At 46.6% G+C, this 23,044-nt stretch overlaps 2 protein-coding genes and 1 long non-coding RNA gene across 5 annotated transcripts; 1 reads left to right on the top strand and 2 right to left on the bottom strand.

Annotated features, from left to right (window-relative positions):
• Positions 1–8,040: 8,040 nt before the first annotated feature.
• On the bottom strand, positions 8,041–8,735 carry LOC120673940. Its single transcript, XR_005674921.1, has 3 exons — positions 8,478–8,735; positions 8,353–8,406; positions 8,041–8,276 (listed from the first exon to the last, which is right to left on the bottom strand). It is a non-coding gene; the product is annotated as an uncharacterized LOC120673940 (long non-coding RNA).
• A 4,261-nt stretch (positions 8,736–12,996) lies between these two features.
• Positions 12,997–17,115, top strand: LOC120673938 (beta-glucuronosyltransferase GlcAT14A-like). 3 transcript variants are annotated; one of them, XR_005674919.1, is made up of 5 exons: positions 12,997–13,755; positions 15,317–15,392; positions 15,478–15,593; positions 15,676–16,337; positions 16,749–17,115. XR_005674919.1 is itself a non-coding variant. In XM_039954985.1 (4 exons), exons 1-4 carry the CDS (start codon positions 13,254–13,256, stop codon positions 16,188–16,190), a joined length of 1,209 nt encoding a protein of 402 aa, XP_039810919.1. In that variant the 5' UTR covers positions 12,997–13,253; the 3' UTR covers positions 16,191–16,646. The 3 variants fall into 3 exon arrangements, 1 of the variants encoding a protein (XP_039810919.1); XR_005674920.1 differs by lacking the exon at positions 16,749–17,115 and adding an exon at positions 16,510–16,656; XM_039954985.1 differs by lacking the exon at positions 16,749–17,115 and having other exon boundaries at positions 15,676–16,646.
• Positions 17,116–17,166: 51 nt separating this feature from the next.
• On the bottom strand, positions 17,167–18,976 carry LOC120673939 (E3 ubiquitin-protein ligase SINA-like 1). The gene is made up of 2 exons (XM_039954986.1): positions 18,742–18,976; positions 17,167–17,942 (listed from the first exon to the last, which is right to left on the bottom strand). The coding sequence occupies exons 1-2, from the start codon at positions 18,925–18,927 to the stop codon at positions 17,277–17,279; spliced, it is 852 nt and encodes a 283-aa protein (XP_039810920.1). The 5' UTR covers positions 18,928–18,976; the 3' UTR covers positions 17,167–17,276.
• Between the last annotated feature and the right edge of the window lie 4,068 nt (positions 18,977–23,044).

The raw sequence follows: 23,044 nt of genomic DNA, 5'->3' as shown, positions 1-23,044 counted from the left end.
AGGAGGAAGAAGAAGGTCCGGCGCCCGCATCGGGGTAGAATCCTACGCATAAAATGCGGATGTTAGCGTACGCTCGTGTCTTTCGTCATGATATGTAGAAACCGAAATACGAAACATAAACTAACCTGTGTAGGCCGGTATCTGTGGCCCCGGTACCATCCCTGGATACGGTCCGCCAACTGGTGGTGCCCCTCTAAACATTCCAGTATGGCCGAACGCAGTAGCTGGATCGTATTCTGTTTGTGATATTAGTAAATATGTAGGAACACTTGATCTAATTGTAAAGAGATATCTACGTTACCTGGAGTTGTGTAGTACTGCGACGCGGTCGCCGGACACGGGAACGACGACGAGGCCTGGGACGACCCGTGTCTGTCTTCGTACTGCATACGGCTACCCAAGTTGTGCACTACCTGATGCAACTGGTCACGCTGCCTCGACCATGCCTCTGTCTGCTCAAACTGGGTCAGTGAGGATCCGGCACGTACCCTCGTCAGGTAAGTCGAGCAGTCCGTCTCCATCATGTTACAAAGGCGAAACTGCATCCATTCAGTATAGGAATAGTTAGAAACACATGAATTATGTTATGAATATTAATATATATATATATATATGCAAATATGATCAAGAGACTGACCGCGCCAGCTAGTGCCTTCACGTGGTGCCGGGCATAGCCATCCCGAGGCCTCGCCTGGTGTGGCTGCGGGTGAGTGTCAACATAAACCAGACGAGCCCGAGTCCGGGGTAAGTACCAGGTGAGGTAAGCCCTAAAGGAGCTATCTGTGTGTGGTCCTATTGGATGGACCAAGTGCTCGTCTGCACGTTCCCATTGGTCCACCCACGGCTGCATCTTGGTGAGCCAATCATCAGAGCATGGCAAGCCACTCCTTGACAACCTACAAAAGTGGACCACGAAGAATCATTATATTCGACACGAATGTATGAGCCAAGTTCATTCATAATTACTTGTGGTCACCGGTGGGCACCGGAAACTCCTGGCGCTGCCCAAACTGTCTCCTGACTCTCCAAGGGCAATATGCCTCAACCGCGATGTCGTAAACCAGGACGGCTGTAGTAAACCACTGTAGGATCAAGAACACCGACTAGAGGGGGTGAATAGGCGGTTTAAAAACTAAAACCAACAACACTTGAGAAATTTAATTAGTAACAAAGGAAAGCCCTATGTCATGCTACTACTATCTCTAGATGGGTTTGCAACCTATGGTGACAAGATACAAATCAAGCTCTAGTAAAGTAAATTGCTCAATGTAAAAACAAGAATTAAAGTGAGCAAGAGAAGTAACCAAGCTTGACACAAAAATTTATCCCGTGGTGTCGATGACTTGCCGGTCACCCCTAATCCACGTTGAGGTGGATTCCAAGAATCAACCGCTCCTCTATCAAGAACCTCTTAATCTTGAGCCGGCTTGAATCAAGAAACCGCTCCACACCTCGATTCCACTAGAGTTGCTCTTCACCACTCCGGTGAGGTGAGCACAAGACCTCTCACAACCGAAATCGGGGCTCCTCAACAATCTCCTTGGAGGAGCTCCACGAAATCCTCTTCTCCAAGCCGTCTAGGGAGCGGCAACTCCCAAGAGTAACAAGTCGATGACACTTGCTTGAAGTTTCCCTAGTGCCACAAAGCTCAAACTCTTGATGCAATGCACTAGGAAGCCCTCACACCCTCAAGAATGCAATCTCTAAGCAAGTGTGTGTGAGAGAAGGATGCCTTAGCTCTATGGTGTCAAGAATGCAGTCCAAATGGCCAAGAGAGACACCCAATGGCCGGGCATTGGGTATATATAGACAACCCTTCAAAAACTAGCCGTTACACTCTTTTCTGCGAAGTCGCGGATCGTCCGCGGTTCAAAAACCAGACCGTCCACCGTTATAAACCAGTGAGTCAGAGTGCATTTAATGCGTGTCAGAACTAGCCGTTAAACCCCGGCGGACCGTCGGCGCCCCAGGGGCGGACCGTCCGCAGTTAAGAGATCTGACTCACCAGAGACAAACATGCTTTCTGGTACAAATTCGAATTAGCCTGCGGACCGTCCGCGCCCCATGGGCGGACCGTCCGCAGTTCACTTTTCAGCCCAAACTAGAGAAACAGCCTCTCTGGTACAAATCTGAGATTAGCCGGCGGACCGTCCGCGCCCCATGGGAGGACTGTCCGCCGTATAACTTTGAAGCCCACCAGAGAGACACCCTCTCTGGCACATTTTTGAAATATAGTGGCGGACCGTCCGCCCACCTGGGCCGGACTGTCCGCCAGCCCACCAGAGCCTCTGCAAGCTCTCTGGAACGGGCGCGGACTGTCCGCCCCTCGGGTGCGGACTGTCCTCCGTTACTCAGTCAGCTCTCAAACTTAGTCTTTTTCAAATCTTTTCAAAACATCGTTAGCCCTCATGCATGCAACTAGATATTTTGAGCAAAATGGCACTAAGGACCCGTCAAGCACGAGTACTCGACCCCTCTTGATAGTACGGCTATCTATCCAACAAATCCGGTCACTTTTCATTCTCTAAACACCTTGTGACTGGTAAAATACAAAACCCCTATTTTATACCTTTGCCTTGAGCCCAATCTTTGCTCATCATCTCCAAAACTCCACACGTTTACAACCAAATCTCTTTCATCCATGGATCAACCTATACTCATTATTTCAAATGAAATAGTTAATCAACAAACCGTTGTCATTAAATACCAAAACTTGAATTAGGGGCCTAGATGCTTTCAACCACAGGCTCGCATTCGCGGAGCAGTGTGAAGACAGGCCTGCTGGTGCACGGGTAGCCACAGCCTCAGGGCTGTAAGGCTCCCAGACAACGTCCTCGGGCGTTAGCATGTCGAGCTCCGAAACAAACTCAGGATATGCGCATCTAACATGCGCATGCGCCCAGGACCTCTGCAGTCCGAATAAATAAAATTAAAAGTGCGCTAATGCACCATGTAACAATGAATAACAAAATTAGATTTGTTGCGAACGTACCTGACGCCAGATCCAGAGAGTTCCCATAGTGGACCTGTCGTCCTCTCGTCGCCGTACATGGCCTCGTGGTAAGGCTCGTGACTGACGATGGGCCGACCAACGGCTAGCCTCTCGTACGTCCAAAGTTGTAGCAGTAGTGGGCACCCCGCCAGGATAGCGTTCCCATGTGTCTTCATGCAGCCGTCGCAGAGTCCACGGTAAGTGGCTGCAAGTACCGCCTCACCCCAGCTGTAGGCCGGTACGTCCTCGTCCCCATCCGTAATCTCCCGTGCATATGGAAGGAGAATCCTATCGAAGGACCTGCTGCTCGCGGGTGCGGGTCGATCGGACCTGCTTCTTCCACGCGGTCAACCTAGGCAAAACGGGCCTCCAGGTCATCCTTCCACGAGGCCGCCACCACACGCGGACCTACAGCCTCCCCGACGATAGGGAGGCCGAGGAGGTAGGCCACGTCCTGCAGCGTAGGAGTCATCTCCCCACACGGGAGGTGGAACGTGTGTGTCTCCGGGCTCCATCTGTCAACGAGCGCCTTCAGGAGGGATCAGTTGAGCTGAATAGGCCCATCCTCGACAAGATGGCCCAGAGTCAGTAGACCAGACTCACGTAACCTGTAATAAACAAAATTGTTGAAACAAAGGAATGTCAACGAATACATAAGTGATAAACAATAATATTTCATTACATACCTGTCAACCCAAGTGTGGTGTATAGAGATCGCCTCCCCGGGTGGACGAGGACGTAGCACCTCTAGGGCTCGGTGCTCAACTGCTGCAAAGTAAGACTTGTGGCTCAAGTCAATAACTGGGTCTAGCAAGGAGTCCATCTCCATACCTGCATTCAAAAATATATAAGAACACATATGTACATATATGTTTCATACAAACTGGACGCGTAATATTTATACATTACAGATTGGTTCGATACAAACTCAACGCACGATTACTACATATTACAGATAGGTTCGATACAAACTCCATGCACGATATTTATACATTACATATATGTTCCATACAAACTGGACACACGATTACTACATATTACAGATATGTTTGATACAAACTCCACACATCGAGTGCCTTCCACGAGCAATTCTCGCCGATGGTCGTCTGAACGTAGGAGGTGCTCCATCTCTAGGATTTCCGGAAGGACTGACATCAGCAGCATCGTAAAGTGCATTCTGAGGACACTTCTTGTAGTTGTGACCCAATACTCCACATTGGCTGCAACGCTTTTGTCTGACTCGTCCATACCATTCCGAATACAATGTGTCTGACGGCGGCCTTTGCCTTTCTTAGTGGCTGGATCAGGAATAAACATCTTATTCTCATTATTCTGAATGAAAGGTCCCACTATTCCAATCCCGTATATCTCATGTCCCCAGGTGGATATAGCTGCTTCCTTGCTGAAGTAAGGTGAAACAAATACTCCTGGTTGCAACCCAGACTCTGCACATGCCGCAATGAGATGCGAGCATGGCAAATGCAATAACTTAGGCTTCATGCAGGAGCAGAAGGCTTTGCCATCTACTATAATCAAACTCTCTTGTACCACCCTATCTCTACGGATACCACGACCAGTTCTATCCTTGCATAGAACCTCAAATCTATGCTCCATTGTACCTGTCGATATGACGCGGTGCAGTTTGGCCTTTTCAATCTTCTGGTGCATATATTGTGTCACTCTTGTGCAAAACTGAATTTGGAGGTTACTGATATTTATGCTTGCAGCCATGTAATGCTCTCTGAAATACTTCATGCACCCATACATGATGAACTCAACAATTCCCACAAGAGGAAATGCACGACAAGAATGCGCAACCTTATTGAAACACTGTGCATGGTTCGTTGTCTGAATACCATACCGTATTCTGTTGGTATCATAAAGGAATTACTATTTCTTCTTAGGTGCACCTCGAATCCAATGTGAAAATGGCTTCTCAATTGAATCCCTAGCCTCTGCAGCCTGACTCGTGCTTGCTCCTGATGCCCTTACATTCATTAGCTCTGCAGTCAACTGATCAAGCATCTGCCATAATGCATTAAATTTTCTCTGTTGATTTTGGGTGCACAACCTCTTAAACATGTTCTTAAGATCCTTGTTCTTGAAGTGGTCATAGAAATTTGCACCCATATGTCTAATGCACCACCTGTTTTGGACATCGGCCATAATGGAGGCGTTGTCGCAGTTCCACGTTGCAATTTCAGTATTGATTGTAGCAGACCTGCATGCCTATCACTAATAAGGCACACATCTGGACGTGCAGCAACAACATGAACCTTCACTTGTTCAAGGAACCAATACCAACTGTCTAAGTTCTCATTCTCAATAAATGCAAATGCGAGCGGAACTATTTGGTTGTTGCAATCTACCCCGATTGCGGTGAGTATCTGACCTTTTTACCTTCCAGTCAGAAATGTGCCATCAATGCAGATCACCGGAAGATAACACTGAAATGCCCTAACACAGGCACCTAGGCAAAAGAAGGCTCGTTGCAGAATGTTTTGCCCCCTAGTCACGGCTGGTACGAGGTATGTGTCATAAAAGCTTCCAGGATTTCTAGCAGCAACCTGGGATAACATACGAGGTAGGTTATCATATGATGCCTCGTATGTGCCGAACCGTATCTCGAACACCCTTTGTTTAGCCCGCCATGCCTTCAAATAACTAATGGTGTACTGGTAAGTCTGTTCAATGTGTCGATAATTATTTTTGGCTGATAATTTAGGTTGTCCATAACCAACCCATATATTTGCTTTGCAACGAAGTCGCATGATATATTGCGATGCGAGGGAAGAACTTCTGACAGTAAACAAGTGTGCTCTGTCACAATGGAACATTTCCAGTTCGACTTCCATTTTCCCTTGAATGCATGTACTCGCCATGGACATCCATCATTCACACACTTCACCTCATATTCTTTACTGCCAGACTTTACGACTCTAAATTCTCGTTTCAATGATATTACACATAGTCTCACAGCTTCTTTTACGGCTTCAATGTTTGGATGTATTGCACCTAGCACTACCTCATTCCCTCTGTACTCCCACTCCTGATATCGTACGTCTTCTGCGACATGATTGCCAAAACTATGCTCCTTCCACTCTGTTGGCAATGAGTACTGCTCGTTATCAGATGAGCCCTCATATTCTTCCATCTCTATTGCGGTTTGGTCTTCTGCCTCCATCTCGTCCACAATGCTATGTATCCTCTCTCCCTCATCAGCAAGGCCCTGTGGTCCGATGTTTTCGTTCTCTATCTCTTCTGACTCATCTTGCTCAACATAGTTGCTCTCTCTTCGAATACTCGGAGTTGCTTGATCTGCACCATGTTGGATTTCATTTTGTGTCTTCTTCCGGATTTGAACAAGAATGGCTAGAGGCCACCCACACTCTAGAACTGCTTGCATGTACTTCTGCCAGTCATCAGTGCTGTGTATCATCATCAATTCCCATAAATCACTTTCTACCTCCCAATTAACAAGAGACTGGACGGTCATCACATGTGTCAACGGATCAACACGGAACCCACGCTGCAGCCACTTACATATGGAACCAAAACTTCTTTCCAGAGGTTTATCTATGACACTAGATGTGCACTTAAAGGCAGAAAGGTCTACTCCATTTGGCCTGTACAAAACATTGTAGTCACTATAAAATACTTGAAACTGCATCTTGCTCGACATATCTGTATATCATAGAATACTTATCGAGTTATACTCTTTACTTCACTACCTTATTCAATAATCCGTAAAAACTAAGTATGCACTTCAACTACAACATATAAGTATTCATAACTACGTGATAACACTCAAATTCTATACTGCATATGCGAAATTCTATTCTAAATCGTAATTAATTTATAAATACATCTCTAATAGTACTGCAATTGTAATAATAAACGCTTAGTACTAATTTTCTAAACTAATTTACTACTACGTAACTAAAGTATCATTAAACTCCTACTTAAATGGTTCTACTATAGCACTAATTAAATTAAATTACTCTACAATACCAATGGAAAATATATAAGCTAAATGTACTAACCTGCAGATCACAAGTGCGCAATCCGGCAGGGCTTTGCCGCTTCCCTTCTCCTCACCCCTCTCTCTTTTTTTCTGGATTTTTGATGGAATTTGTGGGCTCAAATAAGGAGGGAATGGGGGTAGAATGCTTATATAGGAGGGTAATACCCGGTCGCCCGCGGGGGGGGGGGGGCTGTCGCGCCTGTCCCGGTCGCCCGAGGGGGAGCGACAGGCCCCCCTTCACCCGCGCGCCCCCGGCCAGGGACCTTGTTGCAATTTTAAAGAAAAAAATTACATTTAGGGCCTGTCGCCCCCATAGGGCGACCGGGGTATATTTTTGAAATTTTTCAAAAGGACATATATTTTTGAAATTTTGATTTTTTTTAATTTAAAAAAGAAAAAATCGCGATGGGGGAAGGAGCAGGAAACGGATGGGTGGCTGAACTCGAACTGGGCCATTTCTGGCGTGGGCCAAGGGTGTACGTTTTAGCTCGTTGGGCTGGCTGTGAGGCGGCAGTGGGCCAGGATCGGGTTCTCAGGTTGGGCGTTTTTTTATTTTTATATTTTTTAAAAATATTTTTTACAGAAATATATTTTCAATTACACAATTTACAGTTTTATACCCCTACCGTCCGGCAGGGGGCCTGCCGCCCGGCAGGGGGGCGGCAGGGACTTATATGTAAATAAAAAAAATTAATTGTGCGGAAGCCCTTGGCAGGAGCCTGCCGCCACTCCACTGGGCGGAAGGGGGCCTGCCGCCCGGCAGGGGGGCGGCAAGCTCCCCAACCTCAGAATGGGCCATTAGATGCAGAATGGGAAATGGGCCATTAGATGTGGTTTTAGATATTAGAATGGGCCATTAGATGTGGTTTTAGATATTTTGGATACAAATAAAAAACATTAGTAAAGTATATGAATATGAAAAGTATAAGTTAGCAATTCATACACATACGCAAATGAGAACGAAATAGGTGATGCATGAGAACGAAATAAGTATAACATGACGACATGTCCATAACAAAAATACGGAAACAGCTAGAAGCACCTCCTAACCACCCCGGCCACCCCGGCCATGTCGACCTCTTTTATGCTGAGCGTGGACGTGGTCTGTAGAGTAGGTGTGCCGCTCTGGAGGCCCTACGTCTCTACCTGGATGTCCGGTGGCCATAGGTGTCTGCAAGGTAGGATCGGCCTGCTGGTTAGGTGTAGAAAATAACCGACTCCAATCTTCGAAGTTCGCCTCAAAGGTATCCTGTGTGGGCCCTATACAGTAGCAATTAAGATATCTTAATCATAGTCTTATAAGTCATATATTTGGGTACATATTCATCATACGTACCTGGTGGTGGTGGATACGAAGAATGACCCATATCAGAAAGCTGGTGGTGCGATCCTGTAAACCGTTCAAATTATTTAAAATATTCATAGCACATGATAAATTCGAGCTACAGATTTGGTATTTACCTTGCGTTCCTTCTGCTGTCGCCGTAGGGTAATACGAAGAAGGTCCAGCATCATATAACTGTTGTGATCCTATATGTAAATACAAAAGGAATTAGACTTCATACCACAATTAATTGAAATTAAGATATTGACTATATGTCTACCGAAAGGTCGTGGTGGTGCCTGTGTTGGTTGAAATGACATCCCTGCAGCTGGTGCCATGGTACTAAACTGAGTCCCTCCGTGAGGTTGGTAAGGTGGGTGTGCATCACCTGTATGGACTGAGAATTAATTGTTGGCTTCAAAGTAGGAAGTTAGTAAGTATCCTCACGTACCTGGATAATGCTGCTGAGACCAATAAGGTGCTTGGGAAGACTGCTGCTGTGTGGGACCACAAGGAAACGAGGTCGAGGCTTGAGACGAACCGTACGAGTCATCGTACGATGTCCGGCTACCAAAGGCTTCAAGCATGGAATGGGCTCTTTGTGAAACTCGGGTCCAGGGCGACTCTTGCTCATTCCTATCCATCATAGATCCCGCTCGAATCCTCATCAAATTCGCCCTGGCATCTACGTCCATCAACCTGCACATTTCAAACTGCAAGCAAGAAAAAGAAAGACATTAACACTGTAATCCAAAGTATTTGAAAAGCGATGATAACTTTGACTCACTGCCCCAGCTAATGCCTCATCCCTATGTCGTGCGTAGCCATCCTGTGCTGTCGCAACATGCGGCTGTGGTTGCATGTCAGCATATATCAAGCGGCAACGAGTCTGAGGCTGGTACCAGCTCAGGTACACCCTCTACGAAGCCTCCGTGTGTGCAGGGGTCGCAAGCGCCACGTTCTCCTCTGCCTGGTCCCAGCCATCGACCCAAGGCTGCACCCTTGTCACCCACATGTTGGAGAAGGGTTGCCCAGTCCTTGATAAACTAAATATTGAAAACAGTTTAGTCAAATATGATTAGTTAACTATACAATGCATAGTCACTGAAATAGTATATGAATTGTTACCTGTGGTCATGGCGTTCGACCCGATCCAATGCTGACGGCACATGATACAACTGCCTTTGACCGAACTGTCTCCTGACTCTGTCCGGACAGTGAGCCTCAATGTAAACGTCGTACACCAACACTGTAGTTGTCATCCAAAAGGCCTGGTCCTAAAAACAAACCGAAGATATCCCGATCGGTGCACGAGTGTTTATAGCCAACTCGGAGTAGGGCTCCCACACGACGTCTTCAGGTGTCAACCGATCCAACTCAGCCACAAATTTAGGATAGGCCCGACGAGACTGTACGTGGGCCCACCTCTTCTGCACAAAATTAATAATAATATGTACAAATAAGAAATACAAAGAGGGTGAAACAAAGCAACAGAATTGCCAACAGAATAGTATGAGTAGCAGTCATTTCTGTACCTGACGCGCGTACCAGAGAATCCCCATGGTGGGCCTATCGTCCTCGGTGTCACCGTACATATCAAGCTCATACGGTGAGTGGTCGACAAGCGGGCGACCAATTGCTATCCTCTCATACGACCAAAGCTGTAGCAGAATCGGACATCCTGTAAGAATTGCATTGTGCTTATTTTGCAACGATGCCTTGCAGAGGCCACGGTACGTGGCTGCAAGTACTGCTGCACCCCAACTGTATTGAGGCATTTCCTCCACAGCTGCCTCTGCGATCTCCAGTGCGTAAGGCACAAGCACCCTATTCACATAGGCCCCGTGTGAGTTGTTGAACATTATGTATCCAAACAACCACAACAGGTATGCCTCAAGGGATCGAGTGACGCTATCCTCATCAGCATCATGTGCCAAATTGTCGGGCTGCATAGAAAAGATGAACATTTATGAGCACGAGATCAATTATAAAATAAAACCATAACTGCACTAGTCAAAAGCATAACTCTAACATTAATCGTAACAAAACAAGGTATGTACCTGGAACTGCAGGATCCATGCCTTGGCAGGCCCTGTTGTTTTTGGGTGCTCTTCTACATCAATCGCGATGTCAATATTTGCAAAACGCTCTTCTAGATCGTCCAACCACGTAGGCGGGACGACACGAGGCCCTACGGCATCCCCACTGATAGGAAGACCCAGCAGCATCGCAACGTCCTGTAGGGTCGGTGCCATCTCCCCACAAGGGAGGTGGAACGTGTTTGTCTCAGGCCTCCATCTATCAACCAGAGCCGTCAGTAGGGACCTGTCCAGCTTTACTGAACCACTCTCAGCAAGACGACCTATAGTAAGAAGACCAGCCTCACTCAACCTGAAAAATAGAACGATCAAAGGTAAGTACATTATGTACGAAACGTATACAAAACAAGCGTATTTTTAGAAACATAATCCGACGACATATCACCTGGGCACCCATCGTGGGTCAACAGGAATAAACTCCGTTGGTGGACGTGGACGCAGCACGTTAAGTTTCACGCGCTGAACCACTGCAAGGAAGGACCGGTGCGACGAGTCTATGACTCCGTCAAGTAGAGCTGGCGTATCTTCGGCCATACCTAACACAAAAAATATAAGTTTTCTGCATTTTCTACAATTTTTCTGCATTTTCTACATTTTTCTACAATTTATCTTAAATTTTCATAAACTTTTCTAACATTTTCTTGCATTTCCTACAATTGTTTTACAATATATTTTTATAAATATATTTTTCTAACATTTTCTAAATTTTTCTGCATTTTCTACAATTTATCTGAATGTTTCATATACTTTTCTAACATTTTCTACAATTTCTGACTATTTCTCGAACTTTTTTCTCGTATTAAACAACTAATCAATACCACTAAATTTGTTGGTAAACCTAATTGGTTATTCTAAAAACTAATCTGAATTCTACCTAAATTATATTAAAAACATTACCTAAATCGCTAAAATATCATTACTGCTGCATACACTAATTATAGAATTAAGCATACAAAATATTTAGATTGAGAAAGTTGAGAAATATTTATTACTTGCGGTTATGATCCAAAATCCGGTAGGGCTTCGCCGTTACAACTCCCTCACTCACCCCTCCTCTCTCCCTCCCGCTCTCTGGATGTCGTGGGAAGCAAATGAGGGGGGAGGGGGCAGAGAATCCTTTTATATAGTATGGGGGTGCCTGCCGCCCCCCTGCCGGGCGGCAGGCCCCCTGCCGCCCAGTGGAGTGGCGGCAGGGGGACTGCCGCCCGGCAGGGGGCGGCAGGCTCCTGCCAAAGGCTTCCGTGCAATTAATTTTTTTTATTTACATATAAGTCCCTGCCGCCACCCCTGCCGGGCGGTAGGAGTATAAAACTGTAAATTGTGTAATTGAAAATATATTTCTGTAAAAAATGTTTTTTAAAAATATAAAAATAAAAAAGACGCTCAGGTTGGTGGCCCGGTGGCCCGGATTGGGTTCAGGTTGGTGGCCAGGTGGGGGCCTTTGATATAGACTAGAGTTCACGTTTAAATGCAGGGAGCCAAACCCGTCGTCGTGAGTGACGACTGAGCGACACACAGCTCAATTCGTAGCAAACTATTTTTCCGTTCTAGAACCATCCCAATGTTTTTTTCTTCCGTTTCATGGACTGAGCCAATACGACATTTGAAGTCGATTTGTGGAGGATAATAGTGATTGGTGACATCTGAGCCACGTCGCGACACATCGCGCCTGGACTTGAATTTAAGTGTGCCTCGCTCCAATGTAGGCTCCGTTTTAACATGTCTCGCCTTTTTGTTTGCAACATTCAAAGTACTAGCAGCTAAGCAGCATCGTTGAGCCTGTAATGTGGATCCGGATTATGAGCTGACTTCCTTCCGGGTCGCCTGGCTTTTAGTCAGATACCGTACGAAGTCTTCTCCAGGTAGCTTCTCATGCTCTCCAAACTGCCACGAAAAGGAAGCAAAGTGTGGAGCTCAAGCAAGGTGCTCAAACGGAAGCTTTGCTTCTTCATCACAACCACGCTTCGCTAAGCGCTTGGCTAGGAGGAGGACCAGGCGCGCGGGAGATTTAACGAAAAAAAAAAACCCAAGCTGACGGTGACGGTGACGCCGCCGCTCTCTAGAAGCGTCAGCGGCGCTCCTCACCTGCGTGGCCCGGCCTCTGCCAGCCGGGGCCCACCAGGTGGACTCACGTCCGCGGCCGGCGAGCGAGAGGAAGCCTTCTCTCCCCTGCTCCTTCCCACTCCCAGCTACCCCCGCGGCCGACTGTTACCGCACTGACCCTGGCCCACGCGTCAGCGTTGCGTCACTGGGCGGGCGGGTGTGAGGGTCAGGGCGAAGCGAGCGCCGCATCCGATCCGACAGCTGACTCCGTGCATACTGCGGCTCTGACCCGCGGGACCCGCGCCCTGCCCTCCCCGCGCGACCCACGCGGGCCTACGTCGCCCGCGTGACTCCCACTGACCGCGGGCCACGCTCCAGCGGACCCCAGGCGCCAGCGACGCGCGGGCGGCAGCGCCGGGCCGCGCGGCGGTTCGTCGCGTTGCGGTTGGACAAAGCGACAGGCGCCTCACGCTCGCGTCGCGTCCCTCCCCCCCTCCTCCCCCCTCTCTCTCGGCTTCCTGGGCCTTGTCTTCCCCGTGCCAAGCAAGAGAGAAACGCACGCACCCGAGAGAGCGAGCAGAGACACAAGAGCGGCCGCGCGGCGGCATCCCGATCTCGCCACCCCCCCGATGCGATCTTGCCAAACCCTAATCCCCCGCCCCGCCACGCGGCTCGCGCCGGAGCCCTAGCCCCGAATGCGGCGGTGACGCGCGCGGGGTAGTGTCGCCCGCGAGCGAGCGGGCGCGCGGCCAGCCCATCCTGCCCGCCGCGATGGGCGCCGCCGACAAGTGGCTGCTCCCGCTCGTCTCCGTCTCCTTCGTCTCGCTCCTGCTCTTCCTCTCCGCGCTCTCGGGCTTCTCCGCCTCCTCCTCGCTCTTCGCGCGCCTCCCGCCTCCCTCCTACGTGCGCCGGGGCGCCGCCGCGCCGCCCTCCTTCGCGTACCTGCTGGCCGGCGGCCGCGGGGACGGCAGGAAGCTCCTGCGGCTGCTCCTCGCGGTCTACCACCCCAGGAACCGCTACCTGCTCCACCTCTCCGCCGACGCGCCGGCCTCCGAGCGCGCCGAGCTCGCCGCGGCCGTCGCGCGCGCCGCCCCCGCCGTGCGCGCCTTCGGGAACGTCGACGTCGTCGGCAGGCCCACCGCCGGCACGCCCATGGGGTCCTCCGGCCTCGCCGGCACGCTCCGCGCCGCCGCCGCGATGCTCCGGCTGGATGCGGAGTGGGACTGGTTCGTCACGCTCAACGCCGCGGACTACCCCCTTCTCACGCAGGACGGTAAGATTCGATTGCTCGGCTTCCATCAGTTAGCTTGATCTGTTTGAGCAAGGGGCGTTTTTGCTGCACGGTCTTGTCCGGATCTAAGACAAATCTGGCCTCTTTAATGGGTCCTTATACAATATAAGGAAAGTCGCTTGCTCAAAATTGAGTTTGGGGAGCATTCCTATTCTTGAATTGGTGGCAGAGCACGCTACGAACAGATCAGGAAACTGCAAGGGGATCAGCCGCCACTGTTCGGTTGAGGGGTCTCTGTAGCTAGGAAAATCAGACTCGTGTTCTTCACAGCATGCTGCTGACTTCGTTTAAAGTGGTGTTTAATTGTTATCTGTCAAGTTGCATAGTTCAATGCACTATTACCCCATCGGGATTTGGAAGCCGTATGGTGCTGTTGCTTCGGTTGGGTGATTTTGGAAGAACTTGCTTGTTTCGAATCCTGTTCAACTGTGGTATGGTAGCTGCCTTAGGTGGAAATATAGTACAGCTACTAGATTGGCATACTGAAATTCCTCAATAAGGGTTCGTCAGCAATGAGCTATGCAACTCTTGCTGTGGCTTTGTTTCTATCATCTTGCTGTGTGTGTCTGTACACATATGTCTGTTCAATTTATGTAAACTATGGCTGTACACATATGTCTGTACTTTAATGCTACACACTGCCCAAGGATGCTGCTTAGCTAGCATCAGGGAGTCCTAAGCTTATTTGTGTGGTAGGTTAGCTAAAGTTCGATTGGAGACTTGCAGATAGTTCTCCTCTTGGCAACCTTGTTTTACTCTTTTTAAGGGCAATCTAAATCATTTTCTTTTGTGTTTCATAGATTGTATTGAAACCTAGCAGTGGTTACTGAACTAGATTCCAAGTGAACCGAACTACTGATTTACTTGATGCCCTCCATCATAAGAGACAGTGAAACACACTGAAATACATAAGAAGAGATGGAAGAATTCTACAGAGATCATTTACCGTTTGTTGCTCTATAGATAGTCATGTTATGTACTTTTTCCTTGAGCCTGTGTAGCATTAAACTTGGCATCTCAATTCTCAAATTGCAATATTGCATACATTTATTACCAGCCATAATGTACACTTTGACTGAGTTTGGGGGTCTGGTGGTCTTTGGGCTTAAAGGCATAACATTTAAACACATTAAGCATAGAATTTTAGACTTAACACACCAACCAGTTAACCCTTCATTTTGTAATTAACAATTAAGATAGCTTTAACCAACAAGTACATAACGAAATTACCAACAATGCATACCCAATCTGACACTCTAATTTTTGTGGTCCTTTATTTCTCATTTCCTCTTAGGTGCACTTCATCACTTTTTTTATGTTTTACATGGTAAATCTTGTAATTCCATATGTGTTATGTTCCGCTTCAACTATTTAATATCTAGTTCGCACCGTTTCTTATTGAAGTCTTGGTATTAGTTACCACTACCTATTATTAATTTGTCAGCATGGTTTGATTTTGCTTGTTACTTGTCTATTCCAACTGACAGCTCTAGGCGGTTCTTGACTTTTTTGCTCATGATTTTCTCTTTTGTCCTTGCTGCAGATTTAATTCATGTTTTCTCCTCTGTTCCAAGGCACCTCAACTTTATTGATCACACCAGTGACATTGGATGGAAAGAGTATGTCCTATCTGAACATAGCAATAGTGAATGCCTGAATGGCACAGTTGACTGCTGCTAGTTTCACCAATAAATTCTTTTGCAGGTCTCAGAGAGTGCAACCGATTATAGTTGATGCCGGAATATATTTGGCAGGGAGGAATCAGTTCTTCCAAGCCACAGAGAAACGGGATACTCCAGATGGTTTCAAATTTTTCACAGGCATTTCTCTCAACTTTTGCACTTTCTTTTTTACCGAGCTTGATGAAATGGTTTTCTAACAGATGCATTCGCTTTCTTTTAGGTTCTCCATGGGTCATTTTAAACAGACGCTTCATCGAGTATTGTGTTTTTGGTTGGGATAATCTCCCTAGAACACTCCTCATGTACTTCACAAACGTGATGCTACCTCTGGAGGGGTATTTCCACTCAGTTGCATGCAACTCTGACTTCCGAAATTTCACAGTGAACAACGACTTGCGGTATATGGTGTGGGATGATCCTCCTCAGATGGAACCCCATTTCCTAAATGTTACACATTATGATGAGCTAGTGGGGAGTGGAATTCCTTTTGCCCGGAAGTTTAAGGAGAATGAACCCCTGTTGGACAAGATTGATGATAAAATACTTCGACGTTGGCATCACAGACCTGTTCCTGGTGCCTGGTGCACAGGCAGAAAGAGGTGGTTTAGTGATCCTTGTTCCCAGTGGAGCAACGTCAACATTGTAAGACCTGGCCCTCAGGCTGAGAAGTTCCACAAATATATAAACCAGATTTTAGAAGAATCGAAGTCAAGCAACAACTCCTGCAAGCAATAGCAGTAGCATCCAAGCATGAGGCTTCAGTTCCCGCAGTTGAAGGTTGAGCTTGTCTCATTTTGCATAGAGGGGGCTCTCCATGTCTCAAGAACTTCATGGCTTTGGGTGCAAGCATTTTTGCACCTGGGGTATGAGCACACGGCCAAGGTGAGGGATGGGTTTATTCTTTCCAGATTTTTTGGTTACTGTCATGGCTTCAAGGGCTTAGTGCATAATACAAGCATTGCGGGAAGCCAAGAGAGCTTACAGTGGGAAAACGAAGCTATTAGGCAGTGTAATTAGTAGCAATCAGTTGAATGACTTGTGCCTTTGTTTATAGAACTGATGGAATTCTTGGGGCTTCCATACAAATTGAGACAACAAAGAACGGAGGGATCTTGTTGGTTGGTTATGGTTGTTGCTGTTGACTGTTGTGGACGTGTGGTCAATACAATGCTTACAGTTTTTTTTTCTTGACATGCAGTTATTCTCGTCATCTCATGCTTCCTCCTGGTGTTCTATTCTTTCATCTCATCTCTGTATAAGTACTATTGTACTAACAACTCTGGTCTCTTGCAGTGATGCAGCGCCAGTCCTTTTGCAGGGCTGTAGTGAGCTAATGAACTGGATGTGAGCAATGGCAATATAGCATCCGTGCCCCGTTTAGGAGCTGTTCTATTTGGGGTGAATTGTGACCTTCACCAGGGTGCATCGTGGTAGTCTATGACTACTTCTACTCAAACAAGCTAAAATACATGAATTAAAATACATGGATTGCCAGTAGCTGTTCATGCAGCAATCTATACATGATTATCACAGATTGTGCAAAAGCTTGCTAATAGTTGAAAAGTAGCAAACTCACCTGATGAAGTTTCCAGTACTGAGGACACTGCTTACAGATTAAAAGCAGAGATCGAAATAGCACATGGCTGGCAATTTAACCTCTTATGGAGCATCATTTCAAGTCTTTCTGGAATGCAAAAGTTGCATACGAATTTAGGAGAAGGTAGGTTAACTTGAACCATTTCTAGAATGCAAAAAAATGGATGCGGATCCGAATGACAATAATCTAATTTCTTGAGAAAACTAGGTAAACCGCCAGGGACTTCATTTCAGGTGGATGAACACGGGGATGTCCTCCGGATGGGAGTACCAGATGGCGTCCGGGACGAACAAGAAAGCGCTGGCTTCGTACGGCCTGTCCAGCCGCTCGACGCCCTTGGTCGGACCGGACAGTGCGAGCACGCCGTCCTTGCCAACCACCTCGATCCTGTACTTGAGCTCATCCTCAACCTCAAACAGCCCGTCCATGAGCCCCACGATGGACAGCGAACGGCCCCCCGGCACGTCCCTGCCGGCGACGAGCAGGAGCTCCGCGTAGTTGTCGAGACACACCAAGCGGGCCTGCTCGGACGAGCGCATCCTCAGCGCCGTGAGAAAGCCCGGCTTGACGCGGGTGCGGTGCACGTCAGGGTGGTCCACCATGACGTGGTCGACCAGGGACTTGCCGGCGTAGCCAGCACAGTCGGGGATGGGGCAGTGGCAAGGGGCGTAGCGGCACGACCCCTCGTGGGCTTCCTTGCTCGCGTAGGGGATCATCTCGGCGCACCCGTGCTGCCGGAAAGGGCACGGCACGGACACGCCGGCGAGGACGCGCTCCATGGCGCGGCAGCGGGTGGCGGTCTCCGGCTCACGGCACATCAGGCACTCGCACTCGTCGGCCATGGCCCCGTCCGTGCAGCACTCTGAACATGAGATGTGGCCTTTCGTGCACTGCATGCCAACCAAAAATAGAGTCGGGGAAGAAATCAAACGAGGTGTCATTGGAACAGGAGCAGCGTTGGCATTGCAGGGAATTAGAATTACCACTACCCCTTTGCTGGATTCTACAGTGACAAACTCATTTTAGATTGATTGACAGTTGAGATTCTGATGTTAAGCATGCTTTGTAACCATTTCTTTTTTGCAATGAAATGTTTCTGATGCCATTATGCCAAGCCAAGCATGCCTTTTAACCACTTCTTTTTGCAATAAAATGTTCCTAACCTTTAATGAAAATGCCAATAATCAGAATCAGTGGTAGAAGGTACTCAAAAGGTGTTCAGAATATCTGCAGTTTAGTCAAAAAGGAGTATCCATACCAAGGAGACACCAGATGCCAGGTGAATTAATACTAGTATGATAGTGTGTCAGAAATCCTTCTTATTGGCTAATTATTATATAAGAATGTCTAACCAGATCGGATGTAAAGAATTTAGGGCATGAAACACCATGAGATTAGCTTCTTCTTTTTTCCCCATTGTGGGCTAGGCCCGAATTTCATTAGTCCAGACTCCAGAGATCAACGAAATTACAGTGTCACTATGGGATTAGCTACGACAAACAAACGTGGTGAACCCATTTATTTTGTACACTCTACATTGCTAAAAAATTCAGGCAAGAGACCCAAAGATACTGAAAAGTTAGTGATGAACATATTGCCTTTTATCTTTTAGATAATAAAAGACATGAATGATTTGCAACAGGTGAACTTAAAGAAACAAACAAGAGACCACACGCAAAATAACAATACCTGGAAAAGGGGCGCGGTCAATGGACCAGCACAAACACAGCACTGCAGCAGGTCGGCGTCCACGTCGACAGTGATCTTCTCCGCTCGGTGTTGGCTCGTCACGGTTTCAGTCTCATCTGCCCCCCTGGGCCTCTTCACGCCGGGAAGCTGTCTTAACACCCGCGGCCAAGGCCTCTTGTCACCCATCCGCGCACTGCCGTGTATCAGGATTCAGTAATCTGTCCAGCGATCAGTGTTACGGTTTGTAAAATGCACACGACAGTGGAGCATATGATCTATCAGAGGTTTCAGTAGCCTAATCGGAACAGCGATGTATTGGCCGCCAATCATACGGTCGTGTCGGATTGCATACTCCTGTTCTCCACACACGTAAGTCTAAGTTCTGAATTAGACTGAATCGTGTCTGCTGAATGTTCTGTTAGCTTCAAAAACAGATCAACCGAGCCAAAATCATCATCGATTTCTGAAGAATCCGCATGAATAACTCACACCGTCACACGACACCATCTGCACTGCACTATTCAACTTTCAAAAGAAGAACGGAAACCTGACGATTACTACGCGACTGCCGCGTGCTTGCGAACTTCAATTCGAGTTCTACAGGTAGTGTTTCCCTCCAAACAAACAAGCGCGCACGAGAAAACTGCGCGGCTCTTGGATCTCCCTTTCCCTCCTCTGAACCGCAGTTCATGGATCCTCGCCTGAGGATTCCCCGGAACCTCCACGACCCGCAGTCCCCGTACCCGAATTGGCCGCGGTAACGGGAATCGGAACACGTAAATAACTTGATCGATTTGCGGCGGCGACGAGAGGACTCACCTCGACGGGTGGATGGACGATCGATACTCCGGTTCGCCTCCTGAGATCGGCGGCGCGCGCCACCGCCGCCTCTTCTTCCTTCGATGGAATGCGTGTTCTACTGCTCGATGCTGTGACCTACTTGGATGAGATCAACGATGACATATCGGCTGGAAACTGGAAACGGAAGGGGGTAAACCGCCATAGCTGGCTGTGGAGCCTGGAAGGCGTGATCTTAATGGGCCGGGTTTTAGCGTGTTCCGGACGGCCCATCTGAGGTGATTTAAGGCGTCTTTTTTATTTTTATATTTTTCAAAAATATTTTTTATAGAAATATATTTTCAATTTCACAATTTACAATTTTATACCCCTACCGTCCAGCAGTAGGCGGCAGGGACTTATATATAAATAAAAATAATTTTTATTTGCGCGGAGGCCCTTGGCGGGAGCCTGCCGCCCCTCTGCCGGGCGGCAGGCCCCTGCTGCCCCTCCACGGGGTGGCAGGTCCCCTCCCTGTAAAATTGCAGCAGTGGGCCATTAGATGTGGTTTTAGATATTTTGGATACAAATAAAAACCATTAGTAAAGTACATGAATATGAAAAGTATAAGTTAGCAATTCATACACATACGCAAGTGAGAACGAAATAGGTGATGCATAGGAACGAAATAAGTATAACATGACGACATGTCCATAACAAAAATACAGAAACAGCTAGAAGCACATCCTAACCACCCCGGCCACCCCGGCCATGTCGACCTCTTTTACGCTGAGCGTGGACGTGGTCTGTAGAGTAGGTGTGTCGCTCTGGAGGCCCTACGTCTCTACCTGGACGTCCGGTGGCCACAGGTGTCTGGAAGATATGATCGGCCTACTGGTTAGGTGTAGAAAATAACCGATTCCAATCTTCGAAATTCGCCTCAAAGGTATCCTGTGTGGGCCCTATATAGTAGTAATAAAGATATCTTAATCATCGTCTTATAAGTCATATATTTGAGTACATATTCATCATACGTACCTGTTGGTGGTGGATATGAAGAATGACCCATATCAGGAAGCTGGTGGTGCGATCCTGTAAACCGTTCAAATTATTTAAAATATTCATAGAAATAAGAAGCACATGATAAATTCGGGCTACGGATTAGGTATTTACCTTGCGTTCCTTCTGCTGTCACCATAGAGTAATACGAAGAAGGTCCCGCATCATAGAAGTGTTGTGATCCTATATGTAAATACAAAAGAAATTAGACTTCATACCACAATTAATTGAAATTAAGATATGGACTATATGTCTACCGAAAGATCGTAGTGGTGCCTGTGTTGGTTGAAATGACATCCCTGCAGCCGGTGCCATGCTACTAAACTGAGTCCCTCCGTGAGGTTGATAAGGTGGGTGTGCATCACCTGTATGGACTGAGAATTAATTGTTGGCTTCAAAGTAGGAAGTCATCTTAAATTTTCATAAACTTTTCTAATATTTTCTAGCATTTCCTACAATTTTTGTACAATATATTTTTATAAATATATATTTCTAACATTTTCTAAATTTTTCTGCATTTTCTACAATTTATCTGAATGTTGGTAATCAATACCACAAAATTGGTTGGTAAACCTAATTGGTTTTTCTAAAAACTAATCTTAATTCTACCTAAATTATATTAAAAATATTACCTAAATCGCTAAAATATCATTACTGCTGCATACACTAATTATAGAATTAAACATACAAAAAATTTAGATTGAGAAAGTTGACAAATATTTATTACCTGCGGTTCGGATCCAAAATCCGGCAGGGTTTCGCCGTTACAACTCCCTCCCTCACCCCTCCTCTCTCCCTCCCCCTCTCTGGATGTCGTGGGAAGCAAATGAGGGAGAAAGGGGAGAAGCCTTTTATAAAGTGCGGGGGAGCTTGCCGCCCCCCTGCCGGGCGGCAGGCCCCTGCCGCCCAGAGGAGAGGCGGCAGGGGGGCGGCAGGCTCCCACCAAAGGCCTCCGCGTAAATAAAAATTATTTTTATTTACATATAAGTCCCTGCCGCACCGCTGCCGGGCGGTAGGGGTATAAAACTGTAAATTGTGAAATCGAAAATATATTTCTGTAAAAAATATTTTTGAAAAATATAAAAATAAAAAAGACGCAGATTTAAGCTGGGTGTGTGTTGAGGCGATGTTCTCGCCGCCTCGCGGGCCCACGTCCATTTTTTATAAGGTAGACGTCCTTTTTACCTCTCGATAAAGAGATGAGTTTACGCTTTCACCCTCGACTCGTAAGAGGTCAGACTCGCCATGTCGCACAAATAACCTTTAGGTTGTGTTTAGTTGTGAAATTTTTTAGATTTAGGTACTGTAGTATTTTCGTTGTTATTTGGCAAATAATGTCTAATTATGAATTAATTAGACTTAAAAGATTCATCACATCATTTACAGTTGAACTATATAATTAATTATTTTTTAACTGAATTTAATACTCTATGCATGTGTCCAAAGATTCGATGTGACGGGTACTGTAGAAAATTTTTAGCAACTAAACATGACCTTAGTGATTTTCCTTTTTTACTTTTATATTTATTTTGGATAAATATTTAAAAAATTATAGTAAAATTATTTGCATCTCTACGATCTACTATGCATGTCATCCAGTAACACCAGGTGCTTGCGGTTTCAATTAAACACTTGATAAACTTTGCACATACCCTTCTTTTATTTCTTTCACAAAATTCTATTGGGCACTGTTAAAGAAAATGTTCAAAATCAACTTCTTGAAATAAATAGAAATGTTTTTTATTAACTCTTGGAACACAGATACTAATACAATTCAACACACCAGAACTCAAATTCTAAACAAACTGCACGAGTACCTTTCAAAAGCAATCAAAGTAGGCAGTAAAAAGGACATGTTGATATACCACATGGCAAAAATACTATCTTAGTCGGAAACAGCTTAAATTTGTGGACAGAGTTACAAACTATTTTGTTACATCTAACACATTATTTTTTTAGAAGAGGCAACTTATTTCCAATGCTCTTTTTGGACACGAGTGTTACAGCATGGGTTTACTCTAGCGTTTTACTTGTCCATCCGAAGGGTGGGAGACCTGAAGACGCTAGGGTAATGATTTCATACATGAGCGTAGTGCTCGGGTATGGGAGATCTTGCGGATATGACTGTGCTTTACGGTGTGACAGGGGTAGATGGCAGATGGTGACAGCCCTATCCGTCCGTCATAATAACTGCGTTGCGGTTACCGCATTCCCCCACGTGGGAGTACGGTGTAGGAGTTCATGCAAAGATGTTTCAACCCTAACAGTACCTGGATCGGGACATTTTTCCTGACATTCTCATTTTTCTAGCACCTGTAACCCTAACCATGTGCCTAGCTAACCCGTACTAACGAATAGATGCACTAGGACCTTGATCCTTCCTGAGCTCTAGCTAACATTGCTTGTATTCTTGTATTGTTTATTTATCCTTTTTCTTGAGAGTTGGCCGTATGTGTCACATTACCCT

The sequence above is a fragment of the Panicum virgatum genome, chromosome 5N (assembly GCF_016808335.1).
Source record: "Panicum virgatum strain AP13 chromosome 5N, P.virgatum_v5, whole genome shotgun sequence".
In the NCBI taxonomy this organism is placed as follows: Eukaryota; Viridiplantae; Streptophyta; class Magnoliopsida; order Poales; family Poaceae; genus Panicum; species Panicum virgatum.
Note: the sequence above shows the minus strand (reverse complement) of the source record. Positions and strands in the feature narration are given on the sequence as shown.